This window comes from Elephas maximus, chromosome 22 (genome assembly GCF_024166365.1).
Source record: "Elephas maximus indicus isolate mEleMax1 chromosome 22, mEleMax1 primary haplotype, whole genome shotgun sequence".
Classification (NCBI taxonomy): domain Eukaryota; kingdom Metazoa; phylum Chordata; class Mammalia; order Proboscidea; family Elephantidae; genus Elephas; species Elephas maximus.
The window spans coordinates 26822452-26844768 of record NC_064840.1 but is presented as its reverse complement, the minus strand read 5'-3'; the positions used below and the strand labels follow the sequence as shown (position 1 = coordinate 26844768).

General features: G+C 59.6%; 2 protein-coding genes across 3 annotated transcripts in view; one reads left to right on the top strand and one right to left on the bottom strand.

Moving 5' to 3' along the window:
• Positions 1 to 8561: 8561 nt before the first annotated feature.
• On the top strand, positions 8562 to 19454 carry CABP7 (calcium binding protein 7). Its single transcript, XM_049866356.1, has 5 exons — positions 8562 to 8772; positions 16343 to 16486; positions 17147 to 17259; positions 17528 to 17681; positions 17884 to 19454. Exons 1-5 carry the CDS (start codon positions 8664 to 8666, stop codon positions 18009 to 18011), a joined length of 648 nt encoding a protein of 215 aa, XP_049722313.1. The 5' UTR covers positions 8562 to 8663; the 3' UTR covers positions 18012 to 19454.
• ZMAT5 (zinc finger matrin-type 5) overlaps positions 19413 to 22317 on the bottom strand; it is a 28706-nt gene continuing 25801 nt past the window's right edge. For both annotated transcript variants that reach the window (XM_049866358.1, XM_049866357.1), the window contains one exon: positions 19413 to 19770. In XM_049866358.1, the coding sequence (XP_049722315.1) occupies positions 19641 to 19770 (130 nt within the window). In that variant the 3' untranslated portion in view covers positions 19413 to 19640. The remainder of the gene's footprint in view (positions 19771 to 22317) is intronic.

Genomic DNA, 22317 nt, shown 5'->3' with positions numbered 1-22317 from the left:
CTGGGCAGGAAAGTAAAGTCTACAGTATGTTACAGAGAGGTCAGGGCAAGAAGGACACTGAGGTGGGGAGGGGAAGAGGAAGCTTTTGTTTTGGGGGCTTTTAAGCTTGTGGGGTCAGGGAAGGCCCACTGGGAAGGTGACTTCTGAGTAAAGACCTGAAGGAAGTGAAGGAATGATGAACAAACATCTGGGGAGAGCATTCCTGGCAGAGGGCACAGCTGGTGCAAACGCCCTGGGGTAGGTAAGCAAGCAGGGGCCAGGTGAGGCTGCTGGACTGGGTGAGAATGTGAGCGAGGGGAGGGGAGGGCAAAGAGAGGAGGTGGGGGCGTTGCAGGTTCTTCCTAGGAATAAGGTGGGGGCCCCTGAAGGGGTCGGAGGGGGGACCATGGGTGGAGTCAATGGGAGGGACTGGGAGGACCAGTGGGCTGGGCATGTGACAAGAGGCTTTCTGACCATGATCTGTCTTTCCTCCCTCCCTCCCATTCTCCTCTTTTCTTTTTCATTCATTAATAAATCCAGTAAATATTTCTTGTATGCCAGGCACAATTCTAGCCTTATGTGAACTCAATCCAAAGGACACTCCACTCTGCCTCCCCACCAAGGCACCTCCCAGTGTCTGCACCATCTCACCTGGGGCGGGGCCCCAATAGCCCTTCTTCTCTACCCTCACCTGAGTACAGAATGGCATGTGTGTGCATGTGAAGAACTCACTCAAATGTTGGCATCCAGGGCTGGTGAGTGTGTCACACATGCACATGTGGAATGTACAAGGTTGCCCCTCCCCTCCCTGGGCCTCAGTTTCCTCACCTAAGAGCAAAGTGAAAGGACCTAAGAACACTGAGTCCCAGGCCACGAGGGTGGCCAGTGGCTGTGGCTCCACCCATGTAGGCAGGGATGCTGGTGCACGTGGTGAGCCCACAGGCAAGGTGGGGACCTCCATGTGAGCCCCATGAGCACAGGGACACTGGGGAGGACGCAGGTGGGGCTGGTCCTGTGAGAGCCCGCCTATGTGGGAACTCTGAACCTCTGGTATCCCTTCAAAGGCACACTCTCCAAGGCGCAGGGGCCCCCTCCTTCTGACATTATTGGTCCTCAGTTCTGGGAGGATGGCACCTAGGCCCTGGAGGCGGGGGGGTCTCACTCTGCTGTCACAGGGTCCAGGCTTGGAAGGAACAGCAGAGAAGCAGGAGGTCCTCGTGGTGACCTAGCTCTGGCTCCAAGACTCCCTACCCGCTGCCCCCTCACGGTCCCCCAGCTCACCCCAGCCCCCCATGGCTTCTCTAATTACACAGCCATAAAGCACAAATCTCTAACGATCCAATTAGTTACGCCATTACTGCTCTGTCCAAATTAAAGTTACCAATTATACTGCCGTCGATTTTATCATCACTTAGGCTCGACATGACCGGGGCACTGTGGGCCACAGAGGTGGAGGCTCTGTGGGGGGACTCCAGAGGAGGGTGAAGGTGAGGCGTGTCCCTCTGCTCACCATGCCTGCTTTCTCACGCCCTGCCCAGGCTCTGCCCTGACACAGGACTCCAAAAGGTCATTGCCCAGTTCCAGTGGCAGTGTGGGGAAAGGGTCTTACATGGCCAGCCCCTCCCAGGCATCATCTCTAGTCTGAGCCTCTCCATGTCCCTGGTCCAAGCCTGCCTGCTCTATGGGCATCCTCTCAGTGCCAGGCTGATCGGGGCACTGAGCCCTGGGACATGGGCAGTGGGTGCCCATCTGAAAGCCTGGCCTACTTCCCCTGCCCTGACCAGCTGCCAGCCTCCCACCGCCCCCACCCTGGAGGGAGGGCACTACTCTGAGGAGGTTAGCAGAATCCTTCCCCCAGGTAGCATGCAAGTGCCCCCTCTTAGGGGCTCTTGGTGTCTTCTCTCAAGCCTGAGCCCAGGGAATAGGCAGGTGCTCAGTGCTGCCCCCAGGGGGTGAGGTCCTCCCTGTCCCTTGTTGTTAGGTGCCATCGAGTCGGTTCCGACTCAGCGACCCTATGTACAACATAATGAAAGACTGCCCAGTCCTGTGCCATCCTCACAATCATTGTTATGCTTGAGCCAATTTTTGCAGCCACTGTGTCAATCCGTCTCATTGAGGGTCTTCCTCTTTTTCCCTGTCCCTGTACTTAACCCTGTCCCTGGAGGTATACAAACACAGGTTGCTCCCGGGCTACAGGGTGGCAGCAGGCGGAGGCAGCAGTTCACACCCACGGAAGGGTAAATGTGTTGGACTAGATGGCTGAACCAAAAAACCAAACTCACTGCCATCGAGTCAATTCCGACTCATAGCGACCCTACAGGACAGGGTAGAACTGCCCCATAGAGTTTCCAAGGAGCGCCTGGCATATTCGAAGTGCTGACCTCTTGGTTAGCAGCCATAGCATTTAACCACTACACCACCAGGGTTTCCAGATGACTGAAGGCAGATAAATCATTTGGCTGTCCCAAGAAGGAAGTCGCAATGTCGGTCTGAGGACCACCTTGTAGGAGACACAGGGTTTAGTGCCCGCTCACCACCCCTTGGCCTGGAGGCACTTCCGCAAGACGAGAGGGACAGGGGCAGGGGAGGTGGAGAGGGATGCCTGCAGGGAGGTGGTGGGAGGGGGCTCAGCCAGGAGGGACGAAGAGGCAGGCACCAATCTGAAAACTCAGCTCAAGGGGAGGTACTAAAGATGTGTGTGCCTGATGTCATGAGGACCCCTCCCGACATGACCCTAATCATGCTGGCAAGCATTTGTCTCTGAAATCCATGCCTTCCTCAGTCATCCCCACCTGAGGCATAGGGGCCTTATATCCAGATGGGGCACCAAGGCATAGAAGTTAAATGACTTGCCTGAGGGCACACATAAAGGCCAGCTTCTGGGGTTGAATTCTGGAGGGCATGTTCCCTGAGTGGGGGAAGGGGGCAGGGTACACCTGGTGAGGGCTGCAGAGCCCACCTGCAGGGTCTCAGCACCTGGGCAGCCCCTCGTTGGAATGGAGGCTCACACACAAGCCCTTACGTCACACAGAGCCGTGCGGAGCAGAAGGGACAGGCCCCTGGGGCCCTGTAGGATCTCGACCCCACCCACCCCAAAGGTGGTGAGACCCAGCCAGGCAAGGAGAGGTGACTGCATCCCCCAGCCCAAGTGAAGTCTGGCCAGCCAGAGATGGAGCCTCTTCTGGGGGAGAGGCCACTCCAGGCAGGTCCAGAAGCATGTGGTCAGGGGCAATAGACTGAGGACAATTGGGAGCTGCCTTGTACCTTGTCTCCTGCCAGCTGTCACTCAGGAAGTGGGCCTACAGCAAGGGTCAGGTCCTCGACCCATCATCCTCCTTCCCATCTGTGCAGGTCCTGATCCCTGGGGAGCCTCCCAGCCTCCAACCTCACCATGCCCTGGGTACAGGCACCCACTTCCCAGAGGAGTAGATTGAGGGCCAAAGGGGACCAGGAGCAGGGATCTCTGGGATTTCCAGGCTCCCCTCACCCTGCCCCAGAGTTTCCCCCACTAGGTCTCCTTCCTCTGGAAGGGTGGCTCTCAACCCTGGCTGCACCTTGGAATCTCCAGGCCCCACCCCAGACCAGTGGGAGCCGAGTCTCTAGGGGCAGGGCCCTGTGATTGTAAACGTTCACACATCCTGGCCTGTGCGTCTCTCCTGGGCCCAAGTTTTGCAGTCATGGATATCAAACCCTGTCTTGAGGGCTAGAAGCTTTTCTGCTTCTGTGGCAGGCCTCTCCCTGCCTTCCAGCTCCATCTAGAACAGCCCAGGAGGAGCCCTGGGGAGTGGGGAGCGGCGGGGGGGGGGGGGGGGGCAGCTGCAGCCCAGGAGGAAGGGAAAGGAGGCTGGAGAAGGAGGCCCAAAAGGTCCAGCCTCAGCAATGCATCTCAAGCACTGTGCGTGGCAGGAGCAGTGGCACCAGGCACTGTCCCCTTCACCATCTCATCAGATCCCAGCAGCAACCCCCTTCTACAAGGTAAGAAACTGAGGCCAGGAGAGGCGCCACAGTCAGGCACTGAGCTGGGAACTGCAGAGTCAGGCTATGTGCCAGCCACACCAGACTCCAAGTCCAGTGCTCTTTGTCCATCCTCAAGTTGCTGATCCGGTTCCCTGCTCTGTCCTCTCTACCCTGTTACCTGTAGGAGCTGGGTGTCTGAGGACTCCAAGGGGGTGGCCAGAGCAGGGATCAGGACAGACAGGGACCCCTGGGCTCCAGCCCACATCCCCCACCCAGTCCGTCTGTGTTCTCGAGTCTATAAATTCTATTATTCATCAAGTGACTGCGTGAGCTTGCTTGGACAATGAATATTTTATTCACTTCTGACACTGTCTGCAGGGAATTTGGGAACAATATTATTGATCCCTAGCCAAGGAGCAGAGGCCAGAGCAGCTGTCCTACCTGAACACCTTCTCTCCACCCCCTCCTGGCTGCCTTGTACCTTCTCCCCCAAAGGGTGCCCCAGCTCAGGCAGGGCTGGCATGACCTTGTGCTCCGTACTCTCACTCCCTCCACCTTGATTTCCTTCTCCAAGCAATGGGTTTCCTTATTGCCATGCCAGGCTTTCCAGGCCCGGAGGAGCTCTCCCTGGTACTGAACATGGCAGAGAGAGGATGCTGGCTTTGGGAGGCAAGGCCTCCGGCTGGGAGAGGGCTTCTGTTTCAAGAAAGGATGGGTCCAGCCTCTGGACAGGGTGGTCCCCACTTTACCTCCTGTCCTCCTGCCACTTGATGGATCCTCTCAGAGTCGCACGTGTCAGCAGGTCACCTTTCCCAGTGTTTCAACCCCAGAGCCAAGGACTAGGGGCAAGGTCTGGGCAGACCCCCTTGGGCGGGGCCCTCAGGCCATGAGTTTCCCAGTGGGCACCCCGGGGAGTGCAGTGTGACGGCAGCAGCTCCTTCCCCAGATGGGGGAGCGACAGACATAATTCACACCCTGCAATCACGCCATCTGCTCCCCTGTGACGTGCAGAAGAGAGGACAGGGCCACAATGCCAGCGGGCAGACAGCGTTTGTTCATTCATTCCTTCATTCATTCATGTGGCAGGTGTTCATCCAGGCCCTGCTACCTTCCCAAGCCCTGCCCTGTGGCAGGCATCGGGAGTCTGGAGGGCACAGACCTAGACCCTGCCCTCCTGAGCTGAGAATGGTCCTCTCACACCTCAGAGCTTTTGCCAACCCTGGCTCCTCTCTTGGAGCCCCCAGCTCATTATAATTGCCACGGAGATCCGAGCCCTGACCTCCGAGCACTTCACGTGCAGGATCTTATAATGTGTTCCTGTTTAATAGGTGGGTAAACTGAGGCTTACAGAGACTAAGACATCCAAGGTCACACAGCAAGCTCTGGGTTCTTCATACAGAGTTATTCTACCCCATAGCCTCCTCTACCCCATGTCCAGAGACTTTTCAAGTCCTTCCTCCTCTGTAAAAACTGTCCTCCCCCTTCAGGCAGAATGAGCCACTGCCCAGCCCCGTGGCTCTTCCTCTGTGAGCAGCAGGCATGCGTAGTGCCCCCTGTCCTCTGACTCCCGGCCCGGCTTACAGCACCTGGTACCCAGGTGCTGCCCAGTGAACTGTGAAGCTCAGCGGTAGAAGGCAGAGGGGGAGGAGAAGGAGGGGGAGAAGGCAGAGGCCTCCACTCTGCTGGGGTCTAGGCAGCTCCCAGAGGAGGCAGCATTCGAGAGGAGCCTGGAAGGGCAGGGAGAGCTTGGCTCCCCTCCCTTCCATGGGCTCCAACCCCAGTTCTGCCTCCTGTGGTTGTGTGACCCAGCCTCGTCCCTTCTGCTCCGAGCTGGGTGTCCTCCTCTATGAAGGGGGATCCCCACGGCTGTCCCAGGTGCAGGGGAATCAGCAGGTTGCATGCACAGCCCAGGTGGCATGTGGAAATGTGGTGCGGATGGGCAGTCCCGCAGGCCATGGCTTTGCACCAGGGAGGAGGACAGGGACTGGCCTGAGTCCCCGGGGGATCAGGGTGACAGGGACAGACCAAGCAGTGGTGTGCACCATAACCTTGGTACTGTAACTCCCAGGTGGGCCCTGGCCCCAGAGATCCCTCTGGGCCGACAGAACCTGCCCCAGGGAGCACCCTGGTCTCTAGGTGGGCATTGTGTCCCTTGGCCACAGATGGAAGCCAAGGTCCTAGGGGAGCCTGAGGCCCATGTCTGCCCATGTCATGCTTCCCCTCGGATTCACAGGACCAGACCTGTAGGTTCCCCCCTTCATTTTTGCTTCATTTATCTCAGGAGCTGTTGTAGCTCATTCCTTTAAAAACTTCCTGCCTGGATAGCAAGGCCAGAGCCACAGGGGACACGGCAGGAGCTGCCCCTCTGCTGGGCAAGCGCCAACCTGATCCTCTGCAGCCTCCCAGGAAGTCGCTGGGAGCTGGGTTTCCCACCAGCCCCTCAGCAGGCTCCTGCCCTCCTCTTCAGCCCAGGGGTCTGATTTAGAGCCGGGCTGCCCTGGTCACCGAATCCCAGACACACAGTAAACACCAAAGGAATGAGCTGCCACTGCTTGGCTTTCAATCAATACACGGCAGCTGTAATTATTATTAATTCATATTCCCCAGGGGATTTCATGCTAATAAAAAACTTGCAAGAGGTGTGGGGAGGCACTGCCAGGCACCTCTCATACATCCCAACACCTCATCACCTCATCCTCACGGCTGCCAGCTGCCCCGGTTACAGAGGTGGAAATTAAGGCCCTGGAAGGCTAAGGGGCGTGACTAGGAGATGACAGACACAGGAGGCCCTGGTTGGGCCTGCCTCTGAGCCAGTTCCTTCTTCCTCTGCTCCACCACAAACCCCGAGGGAGTGCAAAGCGTTCGGCACCGATGGCAGAATGGCAGGCCGAGGAGCAGACGTTTGACATAGGAACTTTTCTGGGGCCTCTCACACTCCCAGCCCCAGGTCTTCATGGCACCCAGTGGGTGCATAGAGGCCTGGGAGACACAGAGAGAGGGCTGGAGTTCTTCCCAGCTCCCCTGCAGGTCATGGATCTGCTGGGAGCTCCCTCCAGGGCAGTGCCTGGGAAGTGCTGGGAGGTCTAGCCCAGCCTGGCCAGGCTGCCAACTCTCACTGAGCCCCTCTCCCCAGGCTCCGAGATAGGGCTGAGAGTAATCATCCACAAAAGCAGGAACAAGCAGAAAAATGTAATCAGCTCGGGAAGGGCAGGGCAGGGTAGGACGGTGGCAATCAGCTTTCCCCCTGGGGCCTTTGGCTGATTGGACCAAAGGGGGCAGGAAGGTGGTTCCAATAGGGGTTCCAGGGTGGGGCCATAGAATCACCCCTCCCCCGCAAATATACACACCTCTGCACACTTGTCCGTGACCCTACCAGCCCAAGGGTCTGCACACCATTCCTACCCCTCACAGGCTCAACCCTGGGCTTCTGTGCACCCCTCCCTACCAGCTCACAGCCTTGGCACACACAGGTGTCTGCACACACTCCCAGCACACAGCCATCTGCATGCGGACTTGAAAACACATGTCCACACAGCCGATGGCACGCACATTTCTGGTGGGTAACAGATAAAGCACACATGCTGCTCCCGCAAACGACCCCCTGCCCCGTGCGCACTCCTGCTCCCAGGTCTGGGGTGAGCCCTATGCACACACAGGAGGTCTAACCTGCAGCTGTGTGAACTGCAGCTGTGTGAATGGACAGGCCTCCAAACCAGCCCCACAAAGCAGAGAAAGCATTGGTGGCATCTGGATCCCTCACTGCCCCAGGCCCAGAGACAGATGCTGCCTTCTCCTCTGCAGGCTGAGTGATTGGGCTTTGGGGAGGATCCATGGCTGGGGTCCCCCATGCAAGGGGGCAGGGCAGCTGCTCGGCAGACCCAGAAGAGCAGGGTCGCAGTCATAGAGCAGAGGAGCTGGCCCCAGGCCGGTCCCCCTCCAGCTGCCGCCTCTACCTCATGACCTTGGTCAACGCCCTCTCTCTCAGCCTCAGTTTCCCCACCTTGGAGCCATTCCCGGCGCTGTGATTCTCCTCGAGGATCCGGGCGCCTGGGATCGTCCTCACCTCCCCCAACTCTTTGGGCCTCAGGTCTCCGCTCTCAGCTCGTGGCGGGGCAGGCCCGGGGGCCCGAAGGAAGGGCCCCACCCCCAACCTCCCCTACTCTGTCCTGGCGGCTGCAGACTTGGGGGCACGCCATCTGCGGTAGCCGCCCGGGGCAGGGGAGCCGGGTCGGGGGGAGCAGACGCCGGCGGGCTCGGGGCGGCCGCTCAGGGGCCGGCGGCGGGCGGGGCGGGGAGCGGAGGGGGCGGGCGCGGGAGGCGGGAGCGCAGCCGGCGCGCACAGCAGACCGGGCGGCGAGCTCGACCAGGCAGCTCAGGGCCGGAGCGGCGGGCGGGCCGGCAGCCGCGCCGGCGAGCGAACTAGCGGGCTGCGAGTGGCGGAGCGCGCGGGCCACCGAAGTGAGGGCGCGGCGCTGAGCGGGAGGCCCGAGCGGCGCCGCCCCCGCCGCCCTGCGGGGCCCGGCCGGGAGCCCGACTAGGAGGGCAGCCATGAACCCGCAGCCCGGGGCGCGGGGGCGCTAGGCCCCCGGGAGGACACCCCCCGCCTCCGCCGCCGCCGCCCGCCGCCGCCTCGCGCCCCGCCCGCTCCAGCTGCCCCCGGGGCCGCCGGCGGCCCATGAGCCCCGGCCTCAAAGTTTGCGGCGGGCGGGCGGGCGCCGAGCTCCAAGATGCCGTTCCACCCGGTGACGGCGGCGTTGATGTACCGGGGCATCTACACCGTGCCCAACCTGCTGTCGGAGCAGCGCCCCGTGGACATCCCCGAAGACGAGCTGGAGGGTGAGTTCGCCGCCGGGACCCCGCCGCCGCCGGCCCTCCTACCTGTATGCCCAGGTGGAGCTCGGCAGGGGCGCCGGGTCGGGGGGCTGGCCGCAGGTACCGGGTGCAGGTGCACGCTCCCGGTGCAGCTGCGCGCGAGGCAGGACCAGCTCGCACCCTGGGCGCCGCGTTGGGGGTCGCAGTGGCGGAGGGAGTGGCTCAGCCCCTGCCCGCGGGTTATCTTGCCCTGCGAAAACTTGCCCGCCCCGCAGCAGGGTCACGGGGCCGCGCGACCGCGGTGACAGTGCGGCAGCGCGGCGGGCCGGGCCGGGGTTCGAGCTGCGCCCCACGCGCCGAAGCACCCGCATCTCGATCCCCTACGCGGCGCCAGCCCGCGGTTCTGCGCTCGCATTGACATTCTGCTCGTGTCGCTTTAAAAATTCAATCTGCTCAGGCAGCGGGAGAAGCCGAGAAGGCGACTGCCCAGCTCTTGCCCGGGGCCACCCCCAGCCCCTCCTACAGCCGAAGCCCCTTCCCCGCAGCCCTGCGGGGACCCCCAGCCTAGAGCGCTGGGAAGGCGGCCCGGGAGGCGGTGGCGACAACAAGTGGCTGGATTGGGCGGCTGGGTCTCGATAACTAAGCCTGGAAGGGAAAGGCGACAGCCAAGCCTGGGAGGGAAAGGCGGAGGGCTGGGGCCCAGACACCTTCAGCTCCTCCATCTCCAAGACATGAGCGGGAGCCTCAGGTAGTGGGCTAGGAGATCAAAGCGGAGGACAAGGCTAGGGGTTCTTGGCCAGGGGTGTCCTGGGGCGGGGGCAGAAAGACCCCTGGGGCCTGCCTGGCTTGGCCTATGCTGGGTTGGAGGGAAGTGCTGTTTCCCCTCCCCCAAACCTCCTGGCCCCATGTGGAGAGGGGGCTCTGGGCTCATGGGAGCCTTGCCCCTTGGGATCTGGTTGTCTGCCGTTGGGGGAGGGGCCGAGACCGCCTGGGGGTTGGGCCTACCTAGGTACCTTGGCTCCAGGGGGTCCTCTGAGATCCAGGGTGTTCTTCAGGACCACTGTTGGGGGTATAGCTGAGATGTGAGCACAGTCAGGCATGATGATAAGTGTTGGAGGGCAGCATGAAGGGCTGAACACCCCCCCCCATCCTGGAGCTGTGGTGGGGGCAGATCTTGGGGGAGTCAGACTGCGTTGTGGGAAGATCCAGAAGGAGAAGACAGTGTTCCCCCACCCACCACCCACCCACACTGCACCACAGTCCACAAGCCACCTGCTCCTCACCAAGTCCCCCACAAGCCCCTGGATGTGGGGAGAGCCAAAGAAAGGGTCTGTGTTTGCTGTCGGCAGGTAGGTGGATGGGTGCTCATGGCCTGACTGGTTCATCACTGGTCCCCAAAGCCCAAGCCCCTGCCTGGCTGGGTGGAAGCCAGTTGTCCAGGGCCTGGGGAAAGGAGAGGGTGTGATGAAGGCGAGAGGGCAGGGGATGGGGCCCCAGCCATCTCTTCCCTACCTTTGTCACCTCCTGCCCTGGGCCACTCCCAAACCTCCCACCAGTTTCCCCCTCCATAGCCCCTCATCCAGCCCTTCCTCCTGGTCACTTGAGCAAGGGTTAGCATGTCACTGTGCCCCCCACTTCATTCCCTCCCTTTGCTCCAAGCTACCCCCACCATGGCCCTGGTACCCTCACTCTGGACCTCACTGGGTCCCTCTTCTTCTGATCCCTCAGCCCTGGGGTGCAGACCATGTGGAAGAGGGGAAGCTGCAAGGAGGCCAGGGTGCAGGGGTGAGTGGGGCATGGGACAGGTGGCGCAGGGGCAAGGAGGCTGCGGCTCCCTTTGGGCCTCGTGGTGGACATGCTGGCAGGAACCCAGCAGTGTTAGTCACCAGCCACACCAAACACACTCCCTGCTTCCCTCCCGTCCTCTTCTTCCGGCCCGTGGAGAGGAGAGGGGCCCTGGTGCAGGGGGCATCTGAAGGGCAGGCCCTCCTTAGGGCAGGCAGGCAGGGGCTGGGGGGCAGGCAGAGACCTGGACATTCCCCCACAACATCCCCCATCCATCTTCTGGACCCTGGGCTGCTACGGATGAGGGTGAGAAATTCTCCACAACCCAACCCCTTCTTGGCTGCAGATACCCCCAAAACCCTCCTCCCAAGAGACCAAGCCTCTACAGCCCCCAGGTCCCCTGTGGACCTTGATTGCCATGGCTGGGTGGAGAGGGTGGCCAGCCCTGGCACAAGTCCCCTATGAGGACCCTGCCTTCTCTGCCTCCCCGGTGCCCCATTAATGCTCCTGCCCCAGGGCAGTGTGGGTAAGACTCAGGCCCTTTGCTGGGAGGACGTCCATCAGTGGGGGAGCCATGCCACACGTGCCAAGAAGAGGGAGCCCAGCAGCTTGGGATGAAATGCTGCAGACAGCATATGCCGCAGAAATCCAGGGGGCAGTTCACTTGATCGAGTGGGAGGAGGTCTCGGGGGGTGGTGCAGGGTTAGGACAAGAGTGTCCCAGCCAGGCAGTGCTGAGTTCAAGGGTCTGCACCCTGGACTCATGGAGTGACCTTGGACCATTGCTTGCCTCATCGAGCCTCGGTTTCCCCATCTGTAAAAGGAGGCTGATTGCCCCTCTGTGGGGCTGGCTTCAGGGGATGTGGTGGAAGTACTGAGCACGGCGCCTGGCACACAGTGGGGGCTTGGGGCCACGGACATGGCAGCAGGGGGACAAGGAGGACTGAGCCTGGAGTGTGTAGGGACCAAGGAAGGCCCATGAGGCAGGGATGCAGGTGTGTGGGAGGCCGAGAGAGAAGTGCAAGCTGGTGTCAAGGGCCTTGAAGATTGGGGACCTGTGGCCCTGGGGAGCCTCGGGTGGACACGGCTGGGCAGAGCTGGCCCGAAGCCTGCCCGGCCCCCATGAGGGATCGACACAGGCTCTCCTAGACTCCCTCTTCACCACCCCCCTCTATAGCTGTGGAATATGCACACAGCAGAGATCACCAGGGCCTGTAGGAGTATGAGGCTGGCCCCAGCGCTACTAGTGGACTTGAGCACCCAAGGGTGGGAATGGGGTGGCTGCTAGCAAGAGGGGGAAAGAGGCAGACAACCACCAGGGCAGGGTCTTAGGGGTGGCACTTTGCCTGCTCAGTCGGACAGTGGAGCTTGGATTGAGAGTGGACAAATGAGGGCCTTCGGGCCAAGTGAAGCCCCTTTATTGCCCCTATTCCCTGCAAGTACAGCAGCTGCCTCTTTGCAGGCCAGAGGCTCTGGGAGGCCAGGTGTGGGGTGTGGCACCAGTGCCGTGGAGAGCACAGCACTCCAGGGGACAGACGCTGCCCCCTGACCCAGTAACCTGGAGTCCATGGGCACCCCCCCGACTCTGGCTCCCTAACAGAGGCTGCATCCTATGGGGCCTGCCGGGGGCTCATGCCTGACACAGCTCCACAGGTTGGGGAGGGACTTGGGGGGTGTCAAGCCAAATGCAGCCTATGGGGTACAGTGTCGTCCTGGAAGCCCAGCAGCCCTGCCAACCAGGCCTCCCCATGCCAAGAGGGAGCAGGACAGGCTTCCCCAAAGTGGGGACCAGAGCGAGGCTTTTGGGGAAATGCACTCAGGCCTTGGTGGCCATCAGGGATCACGTCCCCATTTCACAGACAAGGTGCCTGAGCCTCATCCGAGGTTACGCGGCAGCTTCGGCAGAGCCCGAATCCCAGCCCGGGCCTCCCGTCCCAGCACCTGCCCCGGTGCCAGCAAGAAGGATGCTAGCTTGCCCAGTCCTCCCTCTTCCTCCAGCTCTGCCGTCTGAGACTGGGCTGATATACAGCGTCCACCTCAGAGCCAGGCCAGCCAAGCACTTACACACCTTGTTTCCTTATTCAGTCCCCCCCAGCAGCCCCATTTTACAGGTCACCCAGCTAGCAGATAGGAGAGCTGGGATTTGAACCTGGCTGTGTGTGACTTAGAACCATCTCCCTCCTTGGCCTCCATGATGAGTGAGAGTCAGCTAGGGGTGGGGCAGCATGAGCATCGTGGAGGTGTGGCTGGATGAACACAAGGATGGAGAGGTGGATTTACCTGGCGGTCTTGGGGGAGCCCTGCTGAGAAACGGCCCGTCAGGGCCTGCCAGCTACCACACTCCCCAGTTTAGCCTACCCTCCGCTGCCTTCCCCTATGGTTAGATTGTTGTTGTTTGGTGCCTTCAAGAGGGTTCCTACTCATAGCGACCTTATATATAACAGAACAAAATTTTGCCTGGTCCTGCTCCATCCTTGCAATCATTACGTTTGCTCTCATTGTTGCAGCCACTGTGTCAGTCCATCTCATTGAGGGTTACCCTCTTTTTCGCTGACCCTCTACTTTACCAATCATGATGTTCTTTTCCAGGGACTGGTCCCTCCTGATAACATGTCCAAAGTACGTGAGACAGAGTCTCGCCATCCTCGCTTCTAAGGAGCACTCTGGCTGTACTTCCTCCAAGACAGATTTGTTTGGTCTCTAGCCATCCATGGTACATTCAGTATTCTTTGGCTTCCCCTTCCCCAATGGTGCATTTCCTCAGGGCCTCCAGGAAGGGGGTCAGGGGCTCCTTTTGAAACAGCTGTGGCCTCTGGAAGCCAAACCCGGCCCCTGTCAGGGTGGGAGAGACAGCCTGGACCCCAGCTTGTGGCAGGGGAGGGGGCCAGCTCCCACTGGAGCTCCTGCCATCGCTCCAAGGCTTGGCCACTCCACCCTGAGATGATGGTTCGCCAACACCCACCCTCAGCTTGATTTCTCTCTCCCGACAGTGGTGGTTTTAGGGATGGAATTCTCACCTTCCATGTAGGAGACCTGGCTTTGATTCTGGCCAACGTACCTCATGCGAACCACCACCTGTCAGGGGAGGCTTGCCTGTTGCTATGATGTTGAACAGGTTTCAGCAGAGCTTCCAGACTAAGATGTACTAGGAAGAAAGGCCTGGCAATCTCCTTCCAAAAATCAGCCAATGAAAACTCTGTGGATCACAATGGTCTGATCTGCAGCCGACTGTGGGAATGGTGCAGAACCAGGCAGTGTTTCGTTCTGTTGTGAATGGGGTCGCCATGAGTCGGGGGCTGACTCTATGGCCACTAACAAGTGGGTGGCCCATGGGGTGGGTGGAGGTAAGGTCCTGGGGGGCTGGACAAGGGGACAAGCAGCCCCCTCAGCCTCCCCTCGTGCTTCTTGCCTGCTTGGGGCTGGAGGGCAGATGTCTGCCCTTCCTGGAATGGTCTGCAAATGAAGAGTAAATGGGCTCTAGGCAAAGGGCTACATGAGCTTCTCAGCTCCATTTCCCATGTGCTTGAATGGGCCAGCTTCCCCAAGTCATTCATTCATTCATTCAGCAAGTGTTTCTGCTTGAATAACGGGCACTGTTGGAGGCAGTGGGGACACAGCTGTGAACAAGACCGACCGGCCTTGCCCTCATGGCACTTAGTTCGTGACCAAGGTGGTCAGTTTGAGGACAGGGAAAGGCAGGGGTCCTGGGAGCCCAGAGGAGGGTTGGGGTCAGCCCAGAGGCAGGGAGGGCCTCAGAGAGGTGGTGCTGCCCAGGTTGAGAACCGGGATGCCAAGTTTGCTGTGGTGGGGGCAGAGTGTTCCAGGCAGCTTTCTCAAAGGCCCATATGTGGGTATAGCCCTGGTGCCCACCAGCAATGAAGGGGCCCTGGGGCTGGAGTTCGGGGCACCCAAGGTGGGGCAACACCGCTGGCCAGAAAGCGGGGGTATGCCTGCTTATGTGGCCGGAGCCTCTATCTCTGCCCAGAGACTCTCAGTGCCTGGAACCCCTCAGCAGCCTCTGTGGATCCTAGGCCTCTATTCACACACCTCTGGTGATGGGAAGCTCACCACCTCCACGGCAACCAGTAAAGCTCCAGGTGGGAGTTGGCCTAAAGTTCATAGTTTTCCCAGCCCAGCTGCTCTCCTGGCCCCATAGCCACAGGCTAAAAGGCCAGATTCTCAGGTCCCACCTGGGATGAACAGGTTTAGGGTCAGAGGGCCTGGGGAACCCAGGCAACTCAGATGTAGTGCTCTGTCTTGACTTCTATGTCAGTCAGTCTGACCTTCAGGCCTTGTATGTGGATGCCAGGTGAGAACATGATGAGGGTTGGGGCCTTGGCCTCACTGTGTGGCCTGGGACACGTGACCACCTTCTCTGAGCTTGAGGAATGACCTCAATGTGCAGGATCCCACAGGCAGTTTCAGGGGTTCATGGGCCCCTAAGGACCCCTAAGGCCAGGCCTGGGCCAACTCCACATTGACTCTGAGCTAGCCACCAACCCTCTCTGGGCCTTAGTTTCCCCATCTGTGGTGTGGGGCATCTTGCCTACCTGTACTTCCATATATACACCCATGAGCTCCCTTCTGCCTGCTGAAGCCCCATCCAGGGGAACAGCCCAGGCAAAGGCCAGGAGGCTGGCCGGTGAATTAGGAGACTCCCAGGGAGATGCGGCAGAGGCGGCGGAAGAGGGTTGCCATCTGGGCAGGGGACCTCCCTGGGGCTCTGATTGGAGGCTGAGGCTGAGCACCTGGCTGGTGCCAGTCTCCTGAGGGAGGGGATGGCGGCCCCTGGGAAAGAAATGCTCTTCAGGACCCTGCCGGGCTGAGTAGTAATTAAGGCTTCACATGCAAAGAAACAGGTGAAGGTAAGAGGGGAAGGCTCCCCAACAGTTTCTGGGTGTCCTTGGTAAAAAGCCCTTGTCCTTTCAACATCGTTAAACCAGCTGCTGTCAAGTTGACTCTGACTCATGGTGACCCCACATGTGTCACAGTAGAACTGTGCTCCACAGAATTTCAAGGCTGATTTTTTGGAAGTAGATCCCCAGGCCTTCCTGCCACGGTGACTCTGAGTGGACTCGAGCCTCCAACCTTTTGGTTAACAGCTGAGTGCATCAACCATTTGCACCATCTAGGGACTCCCCCATACCATTACTGCCCATTTTACTGCGGCTAAGACCAAGGCTGGCCCAAGGTCACGGATTGAGTTACTTTCTTGATCCCAGGCTCCTGCCTACTTCACTCTCCCCACCCCTGAGTCCCCCAGGTCCTCAGTCTCCCCCTCTGTACAATGGGGGCAGAGGGAGACTCCCCACATCTGAGTCTGCCTGGGCCCTGCTGCCCCGCCTCTGTCTTCCCCCAGACCTTGGGCTCCAGGAGGCCGTCTCTGCCAAGCTGTCAGCCCATTAGTCGGAGCCGCTGCTGCCTCATGTGGCCACCATTGAGTGTTGGACAGTGTTAATGAGCTGAGCCTGGGGAGGAATTGCAGCCTGATGCAGAGGATGGGGCAGGGAAGCTTTTCGCAGCTCACAGAGCTCTGGCCTGGCAAGCTCAGCGGCCTTCTGCACCCCCCCGCCCCGGGGTCATCACGAGCATGCCAGAGAGGCTGTGGGTGCCTCCTCACTTTTGTTGCTGGGTTTGCTGTCTCGAGGCTCTGGAATGCAGCACCAAAGGTGGACTCTGGGCAGAGCTCTGCAGGCCCTGGAGTAGATTCTCAGTGCCGTGCTCAGGCTGCCGGTTCTGGATCCAGGGGTTCTGGGAAGGGGTTGTCAGGGCAGGACTGAGATCCCAGGCTGCTCTGCACCCCCCCACAGAGATCCGTGAGGCCTTCAAGGTGTTTGACCGAGACGGCAATGGCTTCATCTCCAAGCAGGAACTGGGCACGGCCATGCGCTCCCTAGGCTACATGCCCAACGAGGTGGAGCTCGAGGTGATCATCCAGCGGCTGGACATGGATGGTGAGCAAGGCCAGCACGCCCGCCCCCAGCCTGAGCGTCGTCATCTGGGCTGGGTGTGGCGTCTGGGGCCTGAACCCACCCTGGGGCTCTCACTGTCCCCCCATTCTGAGCCACCCCAAAGCCCATAGTGTGTTGTGGTCAGGCCTGGGCCCATTTCTCAGACTGGGGAACTGAGGCCAGAGAGCGCTAACCCAGCTCCACCCAGGGGCCAGAGTCTGCCTCTCTCACTCTCTATTCTGAAAAAATTTTTAAAATACATAAAAGTAGAAAGAAGAAAATACATACTCTAATTTCCACCACCCAGCATTAACAATTGCTAATTTAGTTGTATTTGCCCCGGGCATTTTATGAAGGAAAAATTACTAAGAATAATTGTGGTGCTTTATCCTTGCCCCTTCATCTCACATGGAGCCTCCCCCTCCTCCTCTCCAGTCCAGAGCCTGGGTGGTTCTCACCTCCCAAACATCACTTCCTTTGTCGGGGAGAGTCTCAGGCCCCACACCCACCCAGGACAAGCAGCAGGGGGCTGGGAGCCCATGGAGGATTCTGAGTGGAATGAGAGTCTCCCATGTTACTCCACCTCCGGTCCTTTGGGCCCCAGGCTGCCTGCCCAGGCCCAGACATGGCCCAGCCCACTGATTGGCCCTGTGCCTACTCTAGGTGATGGCCAAGTAGACTTTGAGGAGTTTGTGACCCTTCTGGGACCCAAGCTTTCCACCTCGGGGATCCCAGAGAAGTTCCATGGAACCGACTTTGACACTGTCTTCTGGAAGGTACATCCTGGCTGGCTGGACCCAGGGCTGGGTACACTGTGGAGGGCCACACTGAGGCCAGCAAATGGCCCGGCTCACACTGTAAAGGGGGCGACAACTCCAGGCCTGTCCATTGGATGTCTTGCCTCCCAGAGGGCTCCCTAGATGGGAGGTGAGGACTCAGGAATGGGGTGAGTGGGTCCCAGTCCCCCAGGATCTGGGTTTGTGTGGGGTGCTAGGTGAGGACGGTGTTTGTGGTGGTGGTCAGAGCACTGTCTCCCCGCCCAAGTGTGACATGCAGAAGCTGACAGTGGACGAGCTGAAGCGGCTGCTCTACGACACCTTCTGTGAACACCTGTCCATGAAAGATATTGAGAACATCATCATGACGGAGGAGGAGAGCCACCTGGGGACAGCTGAGGAGTGCCCCGTGGACGTGGAGAGTGAGTGACAGACCCCTGGGGCCCCATGGGGGGAGCGAGCCCAGGGGTTTGAAGAGGGGATGGGGGACCTCCTTGCTTGCCCAGAGCCTTGGTGTCCCCATGCACCCCATGAGGTAAGCCCCTCCTGGGTCTGTGTGCAAGCGCAGATGGCTCGAGTCCATTGGTTTGCTGTCTCATCTCTCCCACTCCCCGGCGGCCATAGCCTGTTCCAACCAGCAGATCCGCCAGACATGCGTGCGCAAGAGTCTCATCTGCGCCTTTGCCATCGCCTTCATCATCAGTGTCATGCTCATCGCAGCCAACCAGGTACTGCGCAGCGGCATGAAGTAGACCCCGCCAGGCGCCCGTCCACACCCGCCGCCGCCTGCAGCCCCTTCTCCGTCAGCTGGCTCCCTGGGCCACCGTCGTCGGTGTGTGCTCTCAGGGCCCGGACGCCGGCGACCCTACCATTTCCCCCTGCCACCCTGGGCCTTGCATGGAGCTGTGGCCTGGATGTGGAGGGCCTGGCGGTGTCTCTGAAGACAACTCCCAGCTCCACCTGCACCTCTGCCCTCCCCATGCCCCTACCCGGCCTGTATGTAGCACTAACTCTTCCCCGGTGTACACGCGCTCCTGGGAAGTTAGGGAAGAATTTGTACAGGAGACCCAGGGCTCGGTCACTGCTGTGGCCCCTCAGGTGCTGGGGGGGGGGGCATCCTGTGCTCAGAGATAGCAGTCGCCTGCCTGAGGCCACACAGCCAACCTGACCCTAGTTCCTGAGGTTGCCCAGGGCTGTAGGCAGGGTGGAGGTAGGGGCAGAAAGCCTCCCCTGGAGGAATGCATGAGACCGATGTCTCCCTGGCTCCTGCTCCCCGGCATGGCCTGAGGAGGCTCCTGGCCTTCTGCTGCATCCCTTCCTCTGACCCTCCTAAGCTTAGACCTAAACCCAGCCTCTGCTCCTCTCTGCACCTGCAGGGGCCAGAGAATTAGCCCATTTCACAGATAAGGAGCCTGAAGACTCAGAGGGCCCTGGGATATGGCCTCAGTTCTCCCTTCAGCAGGGATTTTTGGGGAGGGCAGAAGGTCAAAGGAGGATGGGGAATCAGAGGTGGCCCTGCAGCCCCCACCTCCAACCCAAGGGCCATGCCCCCTCCAACCACCTGAGTGCACCGAATCTAAAACTGTAGTACACTTGGGGATGGAGACAGAGTTGGGGAATGGAGGCAGAGCTGAGGAATGGAGGCAGAGTTGGGGGCTGGAGGCTCCAAGAACCTTGAGCCGCCTGTGAGACCTCTGCCGGCCAAAGGGCACCTCCAGGGCAGAAACCTCGGAAGGACCCCTGTGCCACCCCCAGGCCAAGGGCCTGCCCAGCCCAGTGCCATAGAGGCTAGGAAGCTCAGACAGGCCTCTCCCAAGTGCAAGGCCTGCCCTTGCGGGACCCCCACTTCTTTAGCCCTCAAGGTGGAGAGCCGGCTCACGCCCTGCCCCTAGTTGTGCCACCCTGCACATCTGGCACCGCTCAGCACGAGCGATGTGGGGGCTGCCAATCTGCCGGTGCTGGACCAGCAGGCGGAGCCACTTCTCAGAGGGTCCCATCACAGCTAGACTGCTGTATCCTGCCCAGCTAAGCCTCTGCCAGCCCCCAAGGGAGAAGCATTCGTCTCATTCCAGTCCTGCCCACCCCCGTCTAGGGCCAGAGACCGAAGCCAAGGGCAAGGGGAGTGCAGCCAGAGCCACGGTGGTGACGGGCTCTTTATACACATCTGGAAGTTCGTTTTCTCACATGTCCTGGGAGGGAGGGTGGGTGCAGCTGTCTGGCTCCATGCTGGGACCAGGGCTGCACCTGGAAGGGGTTCCTGGGTCTAAGTGAGGCCAAGCAATACTTTCAGAGGCTCTGTGAGGCCTCCCCAGTTCTTGTCTTTGTTGTGACTGATAGGAAAGCTGACCAGGTGGGAGCCAGGTAGGGCCAAGGGACTCAGATCAGCCCCACTGGACGCTGGGCTGCAGGGGCCACCCCCCAGGTGGGGGTGCCCGCAGGGATGGGGGCAGCTCCTGGATTGGTGGCCAGCCCATGGGGTACTGGAAGATGGTGGTTCTGGCGGGTTCAGCCCTAGGGAAAAGAACCAAGGCAGAGAATTAGATTGGGACATAGCCTGGGCTACCTCCTCCCACCTCAGCTGTGGGAAGGGTCAGCACCTGCATGGCTGTTCTAGAAGGCAGAGCCACTCCTTTGAGCCGGCAACCATACGTCTAGGGACTGAGCCCAAGGAAATAGCCAGGTCGTGGGCAGAGATTTAGTGACAAGAATGGCCACCCAAAAATAGAAATGACCTAAGTGTCCACCTGTGGGGGACTGATGAACTATGTTATGCACGTCCACAGCCTGTAAACATTATGGCAAACTTATATGCAATGACGAGGGAAGATGTCATGACGTACTATGTAAGCAGGGAGAAAAAACAGCTTATAAAATAATGTATATAGCATGATACTATTTTTGTTTAAAGATATATAACGTATATAAATGCATAAAAAAAAAAACCTGGAAGACACAGCAAAATGTTAATAGTGGTTCTATCTGAGTGGCGCAATTACGGGTGATTTTTTACTTCTTTATATTTTTCAAAAGTTTTCCAAGCACGTAAGTCACTGAAATCAGAAAAAAAATATTAAGTCTAAAATTTTTTAAAAGCCTCATTTCTCATGCTGCTCTCTTCCCCTGAGGCCCTTGGCCCCAAACCAGCTTCCTCAAAGCCCATCTGAAGCACCTGCCCTTGGTCAGGCGTCCTCTGTGCCCAGCTCGGGGCTGCTCATTCCTGGTGGCTGACCCAGCTCAGGGAGGTGCAGGGCAGGCTCCAGCCCTGTGAACCTGCCCAGCATTCCCATGGTAAGCAGGGTCCTCCTTGGGCCGGCTCTGCCACTGCAGCGCCCCTACTCTCAGACCATGGAGCACATTGAACCTTATGTTCCACTCTCTCTGTCTCCCTTTCTGGACTTGGAGTTCCCGAAGAGATGGGTCGGGGAGGTGGGGGGGCGGTCTGTCTGTACCCTCAGGGCCCAGGGAGGCCACCCAGTGAATGTTTGCTGAATACAAACGGCAATGCTGAGAGCTCTCTCTCATGACCAGGCCCTACTCTGGGTCAGAAACCATGGCTTAGGGGATCCTCAAGAATCTTTACACAAACCCCATTTTATACATGAGGCAACTTTTGGTGCTACAGTCAGGGAATGGAGGAGGGAGGCCTGGAATGCAACTCAGACGTCAACTCCACTTGTTTCCCTCCCCTCTCATTCCCTCTGCTCCCTATTCCCTCCCCGCCACCCCATCCCCCGGGTCCAGTGACCAAGGTCCTGGCAGCTCCTAGCAGGCTTAGGCCCCACTGGCCAACCCTCTGCAGAAAGGAAAGGGTCTCGAGGTGTGGAGAGGCCTCAGGCTTCCAAGGTAGTGGTGGGGGGACTGGGAGTTTGCCTGTCCTCAGGACCTGGCTGCTGTACCAAGTGTGGGCTTCAGGCAGGCTTCAGCCCTCAGTGCAGCCTCTAGGACCTCCTGCTGCCAGAGGACAGGGAAACCCCCTGCTCTGCTGCTGGTTGCCTGCTGGAAAGAGCAGAAAGCAGCTCTCAGCATGATTTATGGTGATGGGGAGATTTCCTAGACTCTGCCAGCCAGCCGCAGAAGGGTGAGAGTGGAGGAGGCTCCGCGGTTATGGGAAGGGAGTGCCCCAGCTGTCAGGCAGACCAGGCTCTTCGCTGGGTTGGGGCTGATAGCAGGGCTCCCCCAGGGAGCCTAGAAATGGGCAAGATTCCCTGACAGCTGGGTTCCCAGCTACTGGGTTCAGGGTTCAGCCACAGACATTCACACATGGCCCAGGCCCCAGACACAGGCAAACCGCCTGATTCCCAGAGCGCACCCTCCAATCCCACATGGTGCAGATGGGGACACTGAGGCATGTGTGCGGCATGACTCTGCACTCGTGGCCTCTCCTGTAGCCTCAGTTTCCCCCATGCAGAATGACAAACAAGAGCGACTCTCTTTTGCCTTTCTCCACCCATGTCCTAATCCTAAGGAAAAAAGAGTCTGGCAGGTGGCCGGGCCAGAACAACAGCACTGGCCCAGAGAGGGGTACACACGGGGAGATTAAGTGGGATACAGTCACAATCTGAAGAGCCAACAATGGGAAGCAGGGACAAGCTCTGGCCTCGCCGGAGGATTAGCCTGTGTGTCTGAGGCTGGCCTCTCCTTCCTGCCGCAGTCTGCTCTTGGCAGGTGCCTCAGGGTCAGTCTGCTGAAGGGGACAGGGCAACGCTGCCAGGCCGGAGCCCTACGGAGCTGCCATCTCCCGGGTTTACAAGGAGCATTGACCCAGCTGATCTCGAGGCTCTGCCCGGCGATGGGGGTTAGAGCCTGAAGGTCTGGGTGGCCCTAGGGTGTGCCAGGTAGCCATTGTGCCCTGTGCTCTGGGAGAGGAAACAGATACCCAGAGAGGGACAGGGGCTCCCTGAGGTCCCCTAGACTGGTCCCCACAAGGGGATCCCAGCACTAACACCTAGGGTGGCAGGCCTCCAGGTCGGGACCCTCCTCCCCTGAGTGCTCACTCATGCAGCCACCACACACTGGGCACACACCCGCCCGCCCAGGCCTGCCCTTCAGGAATGACAA